The 15,002-nt window shown below is 41.8% G+C and overlaps 1 protein-coding gene across 1 annotated transcript in view; it reads left to right on the forward strand.

The window, feature by feature from the left end:
- The first annotated feature begins 8,265 nt into the window (after positions 1-8,265).
- LOC137359793 (scavenger receptor cysteine-rich type 1 protein M130-like) overlaps positions 8,266-15,002 on the forward strand; it is a 37,094-nt gene continuing 30,357 nt past the window's right edge. Inside the window, exons 1-4 of the mRNA XM_068025492.1 lie at positions 8,266-8,379; positions 9,093-9,277; positions 9,933-9,961; positions 11,020-11,328. Of these exons, the coding sequence (XP_067881593.1) occupies positions 8,266-8,379; positions 9,093-9,277; positions 9,933-9,961; positions 11,020-11,328 (637 nt within the window). The remainder of the gene's footprint in view (positions 8,380-9,092; positions 9,278-9,932; positions 9,962-11,019; positions 11,329-15,002) is intronic.

Raw genomic sequence — 15,002 nt, forward strand, 5'->3', positions numbered from 1 at the left:
GTTTAGTGTTTATTATACACCCCCAAAAGTGAGCACTAGATTATGGAGTTATTCTGTCAGGGAAGTTAAGAAAAACATAAAAATGGTTACACCTTCAATTACAATAATATAGTCTGGGACAGACCATAGTAATGGAGAAGGTGTAAAACAAGATCTACAATTTCTTCTTTATGTAGTGCCCTTACATAGTTAAAATATCCAAGTCATATTATCAAACACAATCTGATAGCGAGCAGCATTGACAGATATGATGGCAGGTGACCAAATGCCTGGTCAAGGTGGTAAGTTTTAAGCAGCACCTTAAAGAAGGAAAAAGATACAGTGAGGCAGAGGTTTATGGAGGGAATTCCAGAATTTAGGATCTTGGTAGATGAAAACATGAACACCAGCGGTGGAGCGTTCAAATTTGGGAATGCTCAAGATTCCGGAATTCAAGGAGCACAAATATCTCATAGGGCTGAAAGAGATTACAGAGATAGGGTGGGAAGAGCTCATGGCGAGATTAGAAAATAAGCGTGAGAATTTCAATATTGTTCAGGTGAATAACCAGAAGCGAATGGGAGTGCAGCGGTGATGGGTGAACGGGACCTGGAGTGAGTTGTGCGTTAGCCGCAGAGGTTTGGATGTCCTCAGGTTAACTGAGGATGCAAAGATGGAGGCTGGCCAGGACGAGCATTGGAATAGTCAAGTCAAGAGGTGAAGATGGGGAATTAAATGCTGCACTCACTGGATGAAAAATGAATTGTCAGTTAAGGGAAAAGAGAAAGAAGAAATTCATTACAAATTCCATTTCAAGAATATAATCTAAAACCAGATAGAAAGCATAGTGTACAGGGAGAATTGGAAAAGAATACAAGAAGGACAAAGGGAGAGCATAGAAAAGATTAGCAGCTACAAATCTTGTAAAACATGTAAAAGTAAAAGGCATAGTAAAAGGAACGGTGGGGCGGATTATGGAGAAACAAGTAAATATTCCTGTCGAGGCAGAGGGCATGACTGTGGTACTGAATAAGTAATTTGCAACTGCCTTCACAAAAGTAGAGGCTGAAATTAATGTCGCAATCGAGTAGAGGGAAGCAGAGATATTGCATAGGATAAAATAGATGGGAAGGCGTTGCTAAACAGTTTATCACTAAATGTCGACAGCAGCCCTGTTCCAGATGGGAAGCATCCTAAGTGGATGAAGGAAGCTGGGTTAGAGATAAGATCAGCTCTGACCACAATATTTCAATCCTCCTTGTTTATCGCACTGGGGCCAGAGGACTTGAATTTGGTAAATGATAGACTCCTTTTCAAAACGAGAGGAGAGGGTAAGCCTTGTGACTACAAGCTGATCTATCTGACGATAGTGAAGGTTGAGAGATCGACTAGAGGCCCCCAACAAGGACAAAATTAATTCTCACTTGCAGAAGCATGGGGTAAGATGAGAAAACCATCTCGGATTTGTTGAAGGCCAATTGCGTGCAACTAACCTGAATGAGTTGTTTTATCAAATAAGAGACTGAAGTGGGCCTTGTGTATGTGGGCATTCAATGTTGACGAAGTACCTCATAACAGACTTATTCAGACAATAGAAATGCATATTATTAAAGGGACGATGTCAGCTCGAGCAGTCGATTGGCGAAGAGATAGGAGGCAGAGAACAGTGGTGAATGGATGCTCTTCTGACAGCCGAGCGTGGCGGTTGCTCGGGGGTTGGTTTTAAGACTACTGTTTTTTCTTTCTACATGCAAATTACTTAGACTTGGGGTTAGAATGAATAATTTTGACATTTGTGGATGGTGAAAAACATGGCTCTGTAGTAAATCGTGAATATTATAATAGCATACTTCAGAGTAAACAGTCTGCTGAAATGGGCAAATCAACGGTAGATGCAACTTATTGTGGTCAAGTCAGAAGTGAAGTTCATTGGGAAAATATCATGTCAGTATAGTATAAATGGTACCATTTTCAGGGGATGCTGGAACAGAGGGACCCGGGAAATGCAAGTCCATACATCTTTGAGGATTGCAGGGCAAGTGGAGAAGCTGATTGAAAAAGTGTATGGAATACTTGATTTGAAAATGGGGTAATTGAATTCAAACATAAAGGGCATCAAACTAATCCTTTACTAATCAATTGTTATGACTCAGCTGGCGTCCTGTGTGCAATTCTGGGCACGAATATCTTGGATGAATTTCAAGGCCCTGGAAAGGGTACAGAGGAGGATTAGCAAGAAGTAACCACTGGTGAGGGAATTCATTTACATGGATAGAATGCAGGAGTTTGTTTTTTTCTTATTGGCGCAGAGAAAGTTCAGTGGGATAGAAACATAGAAAATAGGAGCAGCAGTAGCCCATTCGGCCCTTCGAAACTGCTGTACCATTCATTCTGATCATGGCTGATCATTCAACTCAGTAACCTGCTGTCGCTTTCACCCCATATCCTTTGATCCCTTTAGACCCAAGAGCTGTATCTAACTCCTTCTTGAAAACATGCAATGTTTTGGCCTCAACTGCTTTCTGTGGTCTCGAATTTCACAGGCTCACCACTCTCTGGGTGAAGATATTTCTCCCTATCTCGGTCCAGAAAGGTTTATCCTGTATCCTTAGACAATGACCCCTGATTCTGGACTCCCCCACCATCGGGACCATCCTTCCTGCATCTACCCTGTCAAGTCCTGTTTGAATTTAGTAGGCTTCTATGAGAACGCCCACCCCCCCGGCTCACTCTTCCGAACTCCAGAAAATATAGTCCTAACCGACTCAATCTCTCCTCATACGTAAATCCCGCCATTCCAGATCTAACAGAACTCAAAATAATGAGGAGTTATGATGGAGTAAGCATGTGGAAATTATTTTCTCTCATGAATACGTTTGTCATCAGAGATCATGGCCAGGATTTTACTGGCGCCCAGAGGCATGATTGGAAGCCAGGAGGGGTGGGGAGGGGACAAGGAGAAAAGCGGCGGCTGGCAGGGGATATGGCAGGATGGAGATCCCAACGCATCCCCCTCGTCCAGTGATCCTGGGGGCAGGATAGACCGACAACAGCCTTCTCGCCCAGTGGCACATTGACGATCTTAAGTGGCCTATTATGGGATAATTATGGGATCATTCCACCGCCGCTGGGATCTTACCAGCAGCGAGATCCTCCACCACATGGAGAGGACACCTTGTAAAACGAAGCACTCACCCTGTGGCCTTGCGGGTGGGGTGGGGCGCTGCCTCATTCCTGGGTATTTTGTTGCCCACAGAGCACCTCCACCAGGAACCAGTTCATTCCCGGGACCTCCCTCCACCTGCACCACCAGAATACCGCCTTAATCTCTCACCGGGGCCTAACGGACTGTAACTAGTGACCCCGCTTCACCTACCTCTTCTCTGGGCTTCCAGCGCTGCGCCTGGGGGCCGAGGAGTTCGATAGAACCGGCAGAATAACTGGAGGGGGAATGAAGAGACAGTATTTAACACAGAGGCTTGTTAAGATCTGGAAAGCACGACCTGAAAGAGTGATGAAATCAGATTCCTGAGGAATTTTTAAAGACAATTAAACAAGTGCTTGCAGTGGAATAATTTGCAGGGTTACCAGAAAATGCTACATATGTGACAATAAATTAGACAGCTCTTTAAAAACGACTCTGACTAAAGTAGGCGAATGGCCTTTCCTGTGCATCTTTGATTCGATGATCTGGGCGCCAGATCAGTGATTCATTTACTTTTCACACTGTCACATGTCATTATCCTCGCAGGATAGGCTGGTAGTTGGAACCTGGGTTCATTTTATCCATTAATGGTCACATTTCATCTCATTGGTGTATTTTACCAGACTGTAATTCACGGTTCACACAAGTCAAAATCTATTGGGTATTTGGAAGGAAACATCGGTTTCTGTAGAAACTTCTGTCAAAGAATTAATTTCCACAACAGTCAGAGTTTCAGAAGTTGCTGGAAGGAGCTCTTAGTCTTTGAGAATAGCGTTCGGTTAATGTTCTGTTCACATCGCTGTACCCGGCACCAGAACGATGCTGCTGTCCTTCCTCACCCTGTCTCTACTGCAGCTTTTGAACTGTGAGTTACAGATTATTGAATGCATTATGTTATTTACTGATACACTGATTATTATTACAAGATATTTATTATTAATCTAATTATCATCTTTAATACAGAACACATTCAGGAGATGTAGAAAGTAAATAATGCTTTATGCATTTTTATATTCTTGTGTACAGTGCAATGAAATATCGGAACTTGTTTATTGCCTTCTACCTGCCGCTCGTACAGACAGAGCAGACTGGAGTTGAAAATCTAATGGGTCTATTTAAGCAGGGTCTGTTGGAAAAAGAGCCACTTCGCTGTTACAATAGAATCTGTCAGTATCTGGGATCAGTTTACAGAAAACGCATCTATTTTATTTACAGTTGTCATTCATTGGGATGATATGAAATGGATACTGAAAGGTTTATACAATTTGTAGAAGTTTCATTTGACACACATTTGGGATTGATTGTTTCCATTTTAAGTTCTATCAACAACAAATAGGAAAAAACCTCCACATATATAAAAATGACTTGCGTTTATGTAGCGCATTTCACGACGTCAGGACGTCCCAAAGAGCGTTACTGTCAATTAAGTACTGTTTTGTAGTGTTGTCCATACTGTAATGTAGGAACCGTGGCAGCCATGTTGCACAGAGCAAGCTCCGACAAACATCAATGTGATAATGGCCAGAATACCTTTAGTGTGTGTGTGTGATGTTGATTGAGGGATCAACATTCCTCAGAGCACTCGGGATAATTCCCCTGCCCTCTCTCCAAATACTGCATCTGAAAGAGCTGACGGGGCCTCAGTTTAACTTCTCCTCCGATGGAAAGCATCTTGGACAGTGCAGCACACCCTCAGTACTGCACTGGAGTGGCAGCCCACATTTTGTGCTCAAGTCTCTGGAATTAGACTTGCACCCACCATCTCCTGACTCAGAGGCGAGAGTGCTAACAATTGAGTTATTGCTGACAGTAATATTGTATTGGTGACAGTAAACGAGTTTGGAATATTCTACATCTCATTAACGGGTATTTTAAATTCCCAGTTGAATTTGTGTTGGGCACAAAGACCAAGGCAGTTTGTTTTATTACCCGCCCCCACCCCCCCCCCCCCGCCCCCACTCCCCCCGCCGTCCCGCCCTGCGTTTTTTACACTGACACAGCCAGCTGGAATTGAAATTCTAATCTGATTATTTAAAGCGAGACTGTTAGAAGTAGAGTGCCGTCTTTGTTTGAATAGACTGTATATGAGTCTGTGTGTAAGTTATCTCACTGAGTGTCGAGCACCAGTCAAAACTGCTTCTACGGCTGACATGAACCGCCACACACATTTCTGTCACAGATATTTTTCAATACAAATGTTGTCTGCTCTTCTAGTGATACAGTTCATGAGACAAAATATTTTAAAATAGTTTGTTCAGTTTTGAAGTGTAATATTCAATCTATAATTCCTCTCAAATGTAGATGGAACCAAAATTTGTCAATTTGTTTTCATTGTTAGTATAATTATCAAGTGCACTCTGCAAAAAATGGCGTTACTGAAAGTTCCTGAATCGTTGGGGAATTTGCTCTGTCTTATTGATCAGTTAGTGATGATCTTCAAAATTAATATCTTTTACATTAAATTCATTATTATATATCCTCCATTTGTATGTACAGTACCTAAAGATAGTTCAGTTTTCCCAATCACATATTTTTACACAGTGTCATGTAGTGTGTAATGAGTTCGTGATAATGTTCTTTATTCTTGCTCCAACGGCTCATGCTTGTTGCATATTTGTTGTTTTATTCCATTGATGATTCAGTCTGTTTCTCACTATTTACCGTGTGTGTTTGGTTACATTCATTAATCTCTGTCCATTGAAACTTTATTGGTTTACTGACAGGAAAACTTAGTCCGAGTGCTATCCAATACTTTATGTATTCAGCGAATTATACTTCCGTGAATATTAACTAATTGGAGAGTAAAATCCTGTTTTGTGGATTATTTAAAAAAAAATTATTCAAGCCACTGAAAAGATAAAAAAAATGAAGTGCACATGACTCCCTGTATCCTTTTCTCCAATCGCTAGTTGCTCCGAATGATTTTTAAAAAGCAGGCATGCTTTATGACAAATAAACAATGTTTCATTGCTGTCATATGAAGCGAATATTGAAATAGTTTATATCATTTGTGGAATTCGCATTGAATACGGATCTTGGGCTGTTGGCTTGATTTTACATTCTATCAATATTAAATACAGAACAATTATCCATTCTTTCTCTATCAGAAATCATTGTTTTTATAATATCTTACATCTGATGAACACGTCTTCTCAATTCCCTGGTGGGACATGTGCGAAACTTTCATTTAAATCCAAAATTGAAAACAAATAACGTGGCAATTTATTTTATGTGGTCCTCTGCGGCTATTGTACCGACACGACAGACTGGAGTTGAAATTCTCAGCAGATTATATAAACACAGCAATCGAGCAGCAGAATGTGATCAGAGTGAGAATAGAAGGTCTCGGGGTTTGGGGTCTGGGGTCCATGGTAACACAGAGATTATGGAACAGCAGTCAAAGCTAAATCTACTGCTGACTGAACCCACACGGGCATTTCTGTCCCAGGTATTTCACATTAGAAGTGCTGTCTGACACTATATGATACACTGAGTGGAACTGAAATAATTTAAATAAGTTTGTTCCACGTTAGAGTGTTGTACATGATCTATAAATATTGTATAATATATTAACTCGAGACAGAACCAATATTACTTGAATTAGCATCAGTTATTACTGTAATTGTGAAGTGTCTGTCCAAAAGATAATGTTAGTGAATATTCCAAAATCTGCGGAAGATTTTACATTTATTATTGTTTACTTAATGATGACCTTGAAACTTTCGAACTTTGTATTATAAATTCTCAACTTATTTCACATATTCGTATGTACAGTGTCAAATAATGATTAGTGTGACAAAGTCTCCTTCCACATGCTCCTTTTTTGTAAAGCATCGTGAAGTGTTTAATGAGATATCATGAATAGTCTCCTTCCACCTGCTCGATATTTTTGCAGAGTTTTTCGGTCGATGATTCGATTCAGTTTCTCACTGTTTCCAGTGCGGGTTTGGTTACATTTGTTAATGTCTATCGACAACAAATGCAGGTTCACGACAGGGAAACACTCCCTAAATGTTATTACATACTTCCGTGATGAATTTTCTTTTGGTTTTGTAAAAGGGATTGTGTTGTAAAATCCTGATCTTGAAAGTAATTTAAGAATATTTTCTGCAAGCCACAGAACAGAAGGAAAGTATGAAATGCAGCTGACTCCCTGAATTTTTGTTTTTAGCAATCCGCACCAGATCAAAATCAATTTATAGGAAAGTGCATATTTATTTTAATTTGTCATTTATTGAGATCGTATAAAGTGAATATTGAAACAGTTTCCTTAATTTATAAATTTGTCATTAAATACATTTTGTCCTGTTTGATTTCAAATAGGGAAATGTTATCCATTTTTGTCGTTGACAGCAAAAATTGAACTAATATTTGTCATCTGATTAACATTTAATTGCATTTCCAGAGGAGATATGAGTTAAATTTAGTTTTAGTACCAAAATTGAATATAAACACCGTAAGAGTCGGTTTTATGTTGTTTCCTAAGACTCTAGTACAGACGCAGCAGACTGGAGTTAAAGTTCTAATCAGGCGTTGAAAACGGAGACTCCTGGAAGTAAAAAGTAGTCAGTGTTGCAATCGAGTTTATGGGAGTCAGAACTGCAGAATACCGGGATCTCCATCCAGTCGACTCATCCCACATTGAGATTTCTGTCCACGGAATTTCTCAGTGAAGTGCCGTGTCATACAGAGAATTAGATTAAATATTGTGTACAGCATTTGGAATATTCAGAAAGGACAATAAATATTGTATATTATATTAATTGGAGGTGGAATCCAATATTGGTTCATTTGTACTGATTATCAATAGAGTTATCAATTACACCCTCCAGAAATGATGCTACTGGTTTCAGGGGGATTCGGTGTGTGAACAGTTTTATTTGGTCACCGACAATCTTCAAAACTATCACTTTTTATAATAAATCATGCTTTCTGTTTCATACATTTATGTGCACGGTGTTGTGTAATAATTAGTATTTCTCAATCTATTTCTACATGATTCATACATTTGATGTAGTTTCCAACATCCAGACGTGTTTCGGCATCTCTTTCCACATGTCCCATACTTTTTGTATCGTGCGATGCGGTGTTTAGTGAAAGATCTGGAGTTTTTTCCCAATCTCTGGGGAAAGGTGGGAAAGTGGAGATGGGGCAATAGATCATTCATGATCTTATTGAACGGCGGAGTCGTCTGGGTAGGAAGTATGGCCTAACCCTACTCCTATTAAATTCTATAATGTCCTTCCACAAGTCCCATACTCTGGTCAACTTGTGGAACAAATCCTGAATTCTTTTCCATATTTAAAATTAACAGACAGTGCCCAGAACAATTTGTCTCAGTTCTGTAAATGTTTGATGCGTGTTTGGTTATTTATAACAATGGTATCATTTCTTCAGGCACTAGCTCATGTGTTATGGAGATAGATTGTTAAAAATTACTGATAATGCTATTGACGCACAGAATCCGGATTGCTTGATATGATTTCCTTCTGTCCGCTGCTTTGCTTGTGGTTGTAAGCTGCAATAACTGTAATTCTATCAATTCATTTGCTTCTGAAATCTAAAAGAGTTCGCTTAATTGCGAATGTTGTTCAAGTTGGACCTAAAAAAGATGGATATAATCATTTTGATTCTTGACCCACCGAGTAAACTGCCGTGAGAAATATGCACTTATAAACTCTCTGCATTGACTGTATTTTGTAACCCCTAAACCACCCCTATCCTTGGTTTTTTAACTCATTCAAGAGTTTCAATTCTGTGCTTTGAATATCCCACGTTTGTCCCGTTTCAGTTCACCTCCTTTGAATTTATTGTTATTTCTAATTAATATTTCTCTATAACACCTTTTGTGGTAACATGGTGCGATAGCAAGTTAACATCAGTATAACATGTATAAATAACTTAACAGTTTTGCACCAAAGCCATTGGTCTAAATATCAGGAAGTTAACCGTGCGACCACTGAAATCTGAGGTGCTGGGAAGTGGGAGTCGCTGTTGGTCAGTAAGAGCAGGGGAAATGGGTGAGCGGGAAAGTCCACACCAGGATAACAGCAACAGCAGAAACTTTGAAAGTTACCAGTGGAAGATTATGCAGTAAATTAAAAGGCATTGAAATTTACCACAGGATGAGAAAATCTTTAATTGAATTTAAATGTTCCCATTCCTTCTCGAACTTTCGATCGGAATGCTGAATTCACTGAGAGTGCCATCACCAGTGGGTTTAAAGGCGGCTACATCACCACCCTCTTCTCAGGACACCTACACACGGGTCAGAGCACCATCAGCACAAATTTACAGGGCGATGGGGAAAGGCAGTGGGACTAATTAGACAGCTCTGACAAAGAGACAGCATAGGCACCATGGGCCGAATGGCGTCCCTCTGTTCTGTTTCATTGTAAGATTCTAGAAGGGAGAGGACCATCACCACCGCCTTCTCAGAGCACCTTCACACTGGGAATACATGGAGCCCACCTACCATCACCACAAGGAGACAGTGTATCCGGGTGTCAGTGTGTGCATATGTGAAAACATTTCTGGATACATTTTGGCCCATTACCAATATTAATTTTTTGCAGAAATTGTATTTTTTGTGTTAAGAAATGAAATCACAGATCCCGGTATAATTTCTTCTGCAAAGCGAAAGGAATAATGACCCTGCAGTTAGTTGTATTTGTCTCTTTTCTTTCTGACATTGTCATTCCTTTCTTGTCCCAGTGAACTCTAATTGTTAACTTCTCATTTCAGGCAGACCTGGGAACAGTCAGGCTGACCCGTCAGGTAATCGCCCATTATTTTCACACGACCTGCTATCTCTTTGCTCTAATCCAACCCATTAAATATTAAGCTTGGACGACAATCTCTGTACTATTTTTGATCACGGATTAACCCGCTGCCCGGTTGCTAGCCAGAAAGGGAGTGTGTCCCTCATAATGTTAGCAAAGGTCTTTAATTCTAGCTGAGAGATGACTGCTGCCTTCATGTGGAGGGACAATAACTGAGGGTCTCTGAAGAGCAGAGTGTGAAGGATCCGCTCCACTCACACAGTTACCTATCTGAGAGATCACTGCTATCTTCATGTGGAGGGACAATAACTGAGGGTCTCTGAAGAGCAGAGTGTGAAGGGTCAGCTCCACAGACACTGTTACCTAGCTGAGAGATGAATGCTCTCTTCATGTCGAGGGGCACTAACTGAGGGTGTCTGAAGAGCAGAGTGTGAATTATCAGCTCCACTGACACTGTTACCGGTCCAAAGGTCCACCTCACCAATCTGCTCTGATCTCCAGATCACATCACCATCCAGCCCTGTCTTTATTGGCTATGGTGGGTGAGGGTGCAATTTACTCTGCTCTTTCCAGGTGCTGGGATCTCACTGTGTTCGTCCATTCAGTACTGAGCACGTAAACATGTGATCATACCAACCACGCCCATCTCCCCACTTCTGCAGGTTAAATATATTATGAGCTTGTCTCTATTCAGATCCCATTGGAGCCTCTGTGTTGGTGGGAATATCTCGCTGCCGCCCGGTTCCCTGCTGGTTTGCACTGTTTATTAGTAATTCCCTTTCATTTTTCTTCATGTGTAATATTTACTCCGGGTTTTATTAGGGTCCAGGGTGCAGACCGATGTTCCTATCAATTCATGCCCAGTGAATAGGGAGGGTCCGTTCGCTGGGAACCTGTGGGTTTAACACACCATGACCGCTTGAAGATATTTCTGATATTTTACCTAGACGGTGAAGCTGAGACTGGTGAATGGGGAGGGTCCGTGCGCTGGGAACCTGTGGGTTTAACACACTATAACCTCTTGGTGATATTTCTGATATTTTACAGAGACAGTGAAGCTGAGACTGGTGAATGGGGGCAGTCGGTGCGCTGGGAGAGTGGAGATTCACTACAGGGGACAGTGGGGGACTGTGTATGGATCGTACTGGGACCTGCCGGACGAAGCTGTTGTGTGTCGGGAGCTGGGCTGCGGGACCGCGGTCTCTGCACCGGGCTGGGCTCACTTTGGGGAAGGGACCGGACCCGTTGTGACGGCTGATGTAGCGTGCAGCGGAACCGAGGCCGCTCTGCGGGACTGTGAATCATATCAATGGGATCACTATTCCTTGTCGCACTCCGATGATGCCGGCGTCATCTGCTCAGGTAAAAATCTTTCTCAGTTTCTCATCTGCCGCCGCAGCAGATAGAATCTGTGAAGAAGCGAAAATAAAACAATCCGGGTCGGTCCGTACCTGGAAAATCAGATGATAATAATTCCAGTAATCTCTGGTTAAAATTATCATTAATATTAGGTTCACTGTTCAAACTTATATCATTAGTAATATATTTAGTAAACATTCTCCACCGGGAGCAGTAAATACCTGATACTCAGCACATTTGCAATACAGACAGAGCACTTTCCATTGAGATTTTCCCTAAAGCTGCAGTGAATGAGCTGAACAGCAGGAAATTTCGCAATCTTAATCCAACTATCCATTCATCAACCCAGCAGCCGCTACCGGGCATGTACTGTCAGCCCAGCTGTCCACCTGCAATGATCGCTTGGCCTCAGATCTGATATATTACACAGATTGTGAAGCTGAGACTGGGGAGCAGGGGAGGGAGGCAGATTTCTCAGCCTTGGGGAGCCAAAGTATCACAAAGAGGAAACGGCTCTGTCAGATCCCACCGCTGCGTGCGCATTGCCATTTACATTTTGGCAAATATTAAGAAAGTGAAATGCACAGAATATTAAACAAAAGAGCTAAGATAGTTCAGGAAGCAGTTGCAACGATTAAACTCAGCACCGTTGAACTATTGGAAGAAAAGCGAGTAGGGCGACACAGTGGTACAGTGGTTAGCACCGCGGCCTCAGAGCTCCAGCGACCCGGGTTGAATTCTGGGTACTGCCTGTGTGGAGTTTGCAAGTTCTCCCTGTGTCTGCGTGGGTTTTCTCCGGGTGCTCCGGTTTCCTCCCACAAGCCAAAAGACTTGCTGATTGATAGGTAAATTGGCCAGTATAAATTGTCACTAGTATAGGTAGGTGGTGGGGAAATATAGGGACAGGTGGGGATGTTTGGTAGGAATATGGGATTAGTGTAGGATTAGTATAAATGGGTGGTTGATGTTCGGCACAGACTCGGTGGGCAGAAGGGCCTGTTTCACTGCAGTATCTCTAATCAAATCTAATCTTTTCCTGAAATCCTGACCAGTTACTATAAGGAGGATAGTGATAGACTTCAAAAGGACAAAGAGAGGCTGGTGAAATGGGCGGACAGGTGGCAGATGCAATTTCATGCAGAGAAGTGTGAACTGATACATTCTGGTTGGAACACGGAGGAGAGGCGATATCACAGAATCACTGAACTGCTAAAGAGCGGAAGGGGGTTATTCGGCCCATCATGTCTGTATGGGCTCTTTGAAAGAGACATTCACTCAGTTCCATTCCCCTCTCTCCATAAGTCTGTACAATCTTCCTTTTCATAGAACTGTCTAATTCTCTTTTGAATGCTTCAACTGAACATGTCTCCGCCGCGTTCTCGGGTAAACATTCCAGATCTGAAACACTCGCTGCATGGAAAAGATTTTCCTCATGTCACTTTTACTTCTTTTACCAAATGCTTTGAATCGATGCCCTCTCCTTCTCGATCCTTTCACCAGTGGAAACAGTTCCCACCCTGTAAGTGGGATCTTTCTGAGCATTTTCCTCTTGTGATACCCACAATTACTGCGGACCCATTACTACGGCTCCACGAGGCTGAGAAACCTCCCTCCCTCCCCTGCTCCCCAGTCTCACCTTCACAATCTGTGTACTATATCAGATTTGAGGCCAAGCGATCATTGCAGATGGACAGCCGGGCTGACAGTACATGCCCGGTAGCGGCTGCTGGGTTGACGAATGGAGAGTTGGCTTGAGATTGTGACATTTCCATGGAGTAGATAGAGACCCTCATGATTTGGAATACCTCGATCAAATCAACTCTCCGCCTTCTCTTCTCCAAGGTAAACAGACATAACTTCTCCAATCTAGCTTCATAACTGAAATTCCTCAATCCCTGGAACCATCCTCATGAAACGTCTCCATACTCTCTCCAATGCCCTCACATCTTTCCCCAAGTGCGGAGCCCAGATCTGAACCCAATACTCCAGCTGAGGCCGAACTAGTGTCTTATATAAGTTCAACAAAACTTCCTTACTCTTGTACTCCATGCACCTATTAATAAAGCCCAGGACACTGAACGCCTTATTAAACGCTCGCTCAACTTGCCACCGTCAATGACTTATGCACTATTCAACCAAGGCCCCTCTACTCCTGCAACCCCTTTCGAATTGAGCCCTTCATTTTATAATTTATCTCCATGTTCTTCCTACCAAAATGAATCACTTCATATTTCTCTGCATTGAACTTCATCCGCCACCTGCCTGCTCATTCCACTAACTTGTCAATGTCCTTTTGAAGATCCGCACTATCCTCCTCACAGTTCACAATGCTTCCAAAATTTGTGTCATCTGCAAACTTTGAAATTGTGTCCTGTACACTATATAGATTGGGAACCGAATATTGAAGGATACATGGCATTTAGGAAGGACAGGAAGCTAGGAATAGGTAGAGGGGTCGCTCTGTTAAATAATGATGGTATTAGCGCAATAGTGAGGGATGAACTAAGTTCAGCAGACCAGGATGTGGAAGCCGTTTAGGTAGAGATGAAAATTCATAAAGGCAAGAAGTCACTTGTCAAAAGTGGTGTACAGACCACTAACCTTAACCACACTGTGGGACGGAGTATAAAGGGATAAATAATGGAAGCTTGTCCGAAAGGTACACCGATAATTATGGGGGGATTTTCACCTACATATAGCTCGAAAAAGCAGATGGCCGAAGTCGCCGAGATAAGGCGTACATAGAGTATTTTCGGGATAATTTCTTGGAATAATACGCTGCGGTGCCAACCAGAGAGCAGGCAATCCTAGACCTGGTATTGTGCCACGAGACACCAATAATTAATGACCTCATAGTTAAGGCGCCCCTGGGATGCAGCGATCATGATATGATTGAATTTTACATTCAGTTTGAGGGAGAGAAGAGTGGGTCCATGACTAGTACTTTAAATAATGGCAATTATGAGGGCATGAACGCAGAGCGAGCTAAAGTGAACTGGCAAATCAGGTTAAGGGATAATAGAGATGCAGTGGGAGATATTTAGGGGAATATTTCATAATATACAGAGTAGATACAATTCAATGAGAAAGAAACATTCCAAGAGTGGGACCGCAATCTGTGGTTAAGTAAAACAGTTGAAGGTCGTATCAAACTTAAAGAAAAAGCCTATAATTGCACAAAAATGGGAGGCAGGTCAGATGATTGGACAGAATATATACAAAAAAGCAAATAACGACTAAAAGATTGATAAGGAAGGTAACATTAGAGTACCAGAGAAAGCTAGATAGAAATATAATGACAGATAGTAAGGGTTTATATAGATATTGTTCAAAAAAGAAAAGAGTTAACCAAGTGAGCGTTGATCCTGTAAAAAATAAGTCTGGGGAATTAATTATGGGTAATAAGGAGATGGCAGGTGAATTGAACAGATATTTTGCATCGGTCTTCAATATTGAGGGTAAAGGTAACATCCCAGTATTAGCTGTAAGTCAGGAAATGGAAGGGAGGAAAGAACTCAAAAAAGTTACAATCACCAGGGAAATGGTACTGAGCAAATTGTTGGAACTGCGAGCTGACAGGTCCCCGGGTCCTGATGGACTTCATCCTAAGGTGTTAAAAGAAGTAGCTAGTGAGATAGTTGAGGCGTTAATTTAAATTTTCCAACATTCCCTGGATT

Source organism: Heterodontus francisci, unplaced genomic scaffold, assembly GCF_036365525.1.
Source record: "Heterodontus francisci isolate sHetFra1 unplaced genomic scaffold, sHetFra1.hap1 HAP1_SCAFFOLD_329, whole genome shotgun sequence".
NCBI classification, from domain to species: Eukaryota; Metazoa; Chordata; class Chondrichthyes; order Heterodontiformes; family Heterodontidae; genus Heterodontus; species Heterodontus francisci.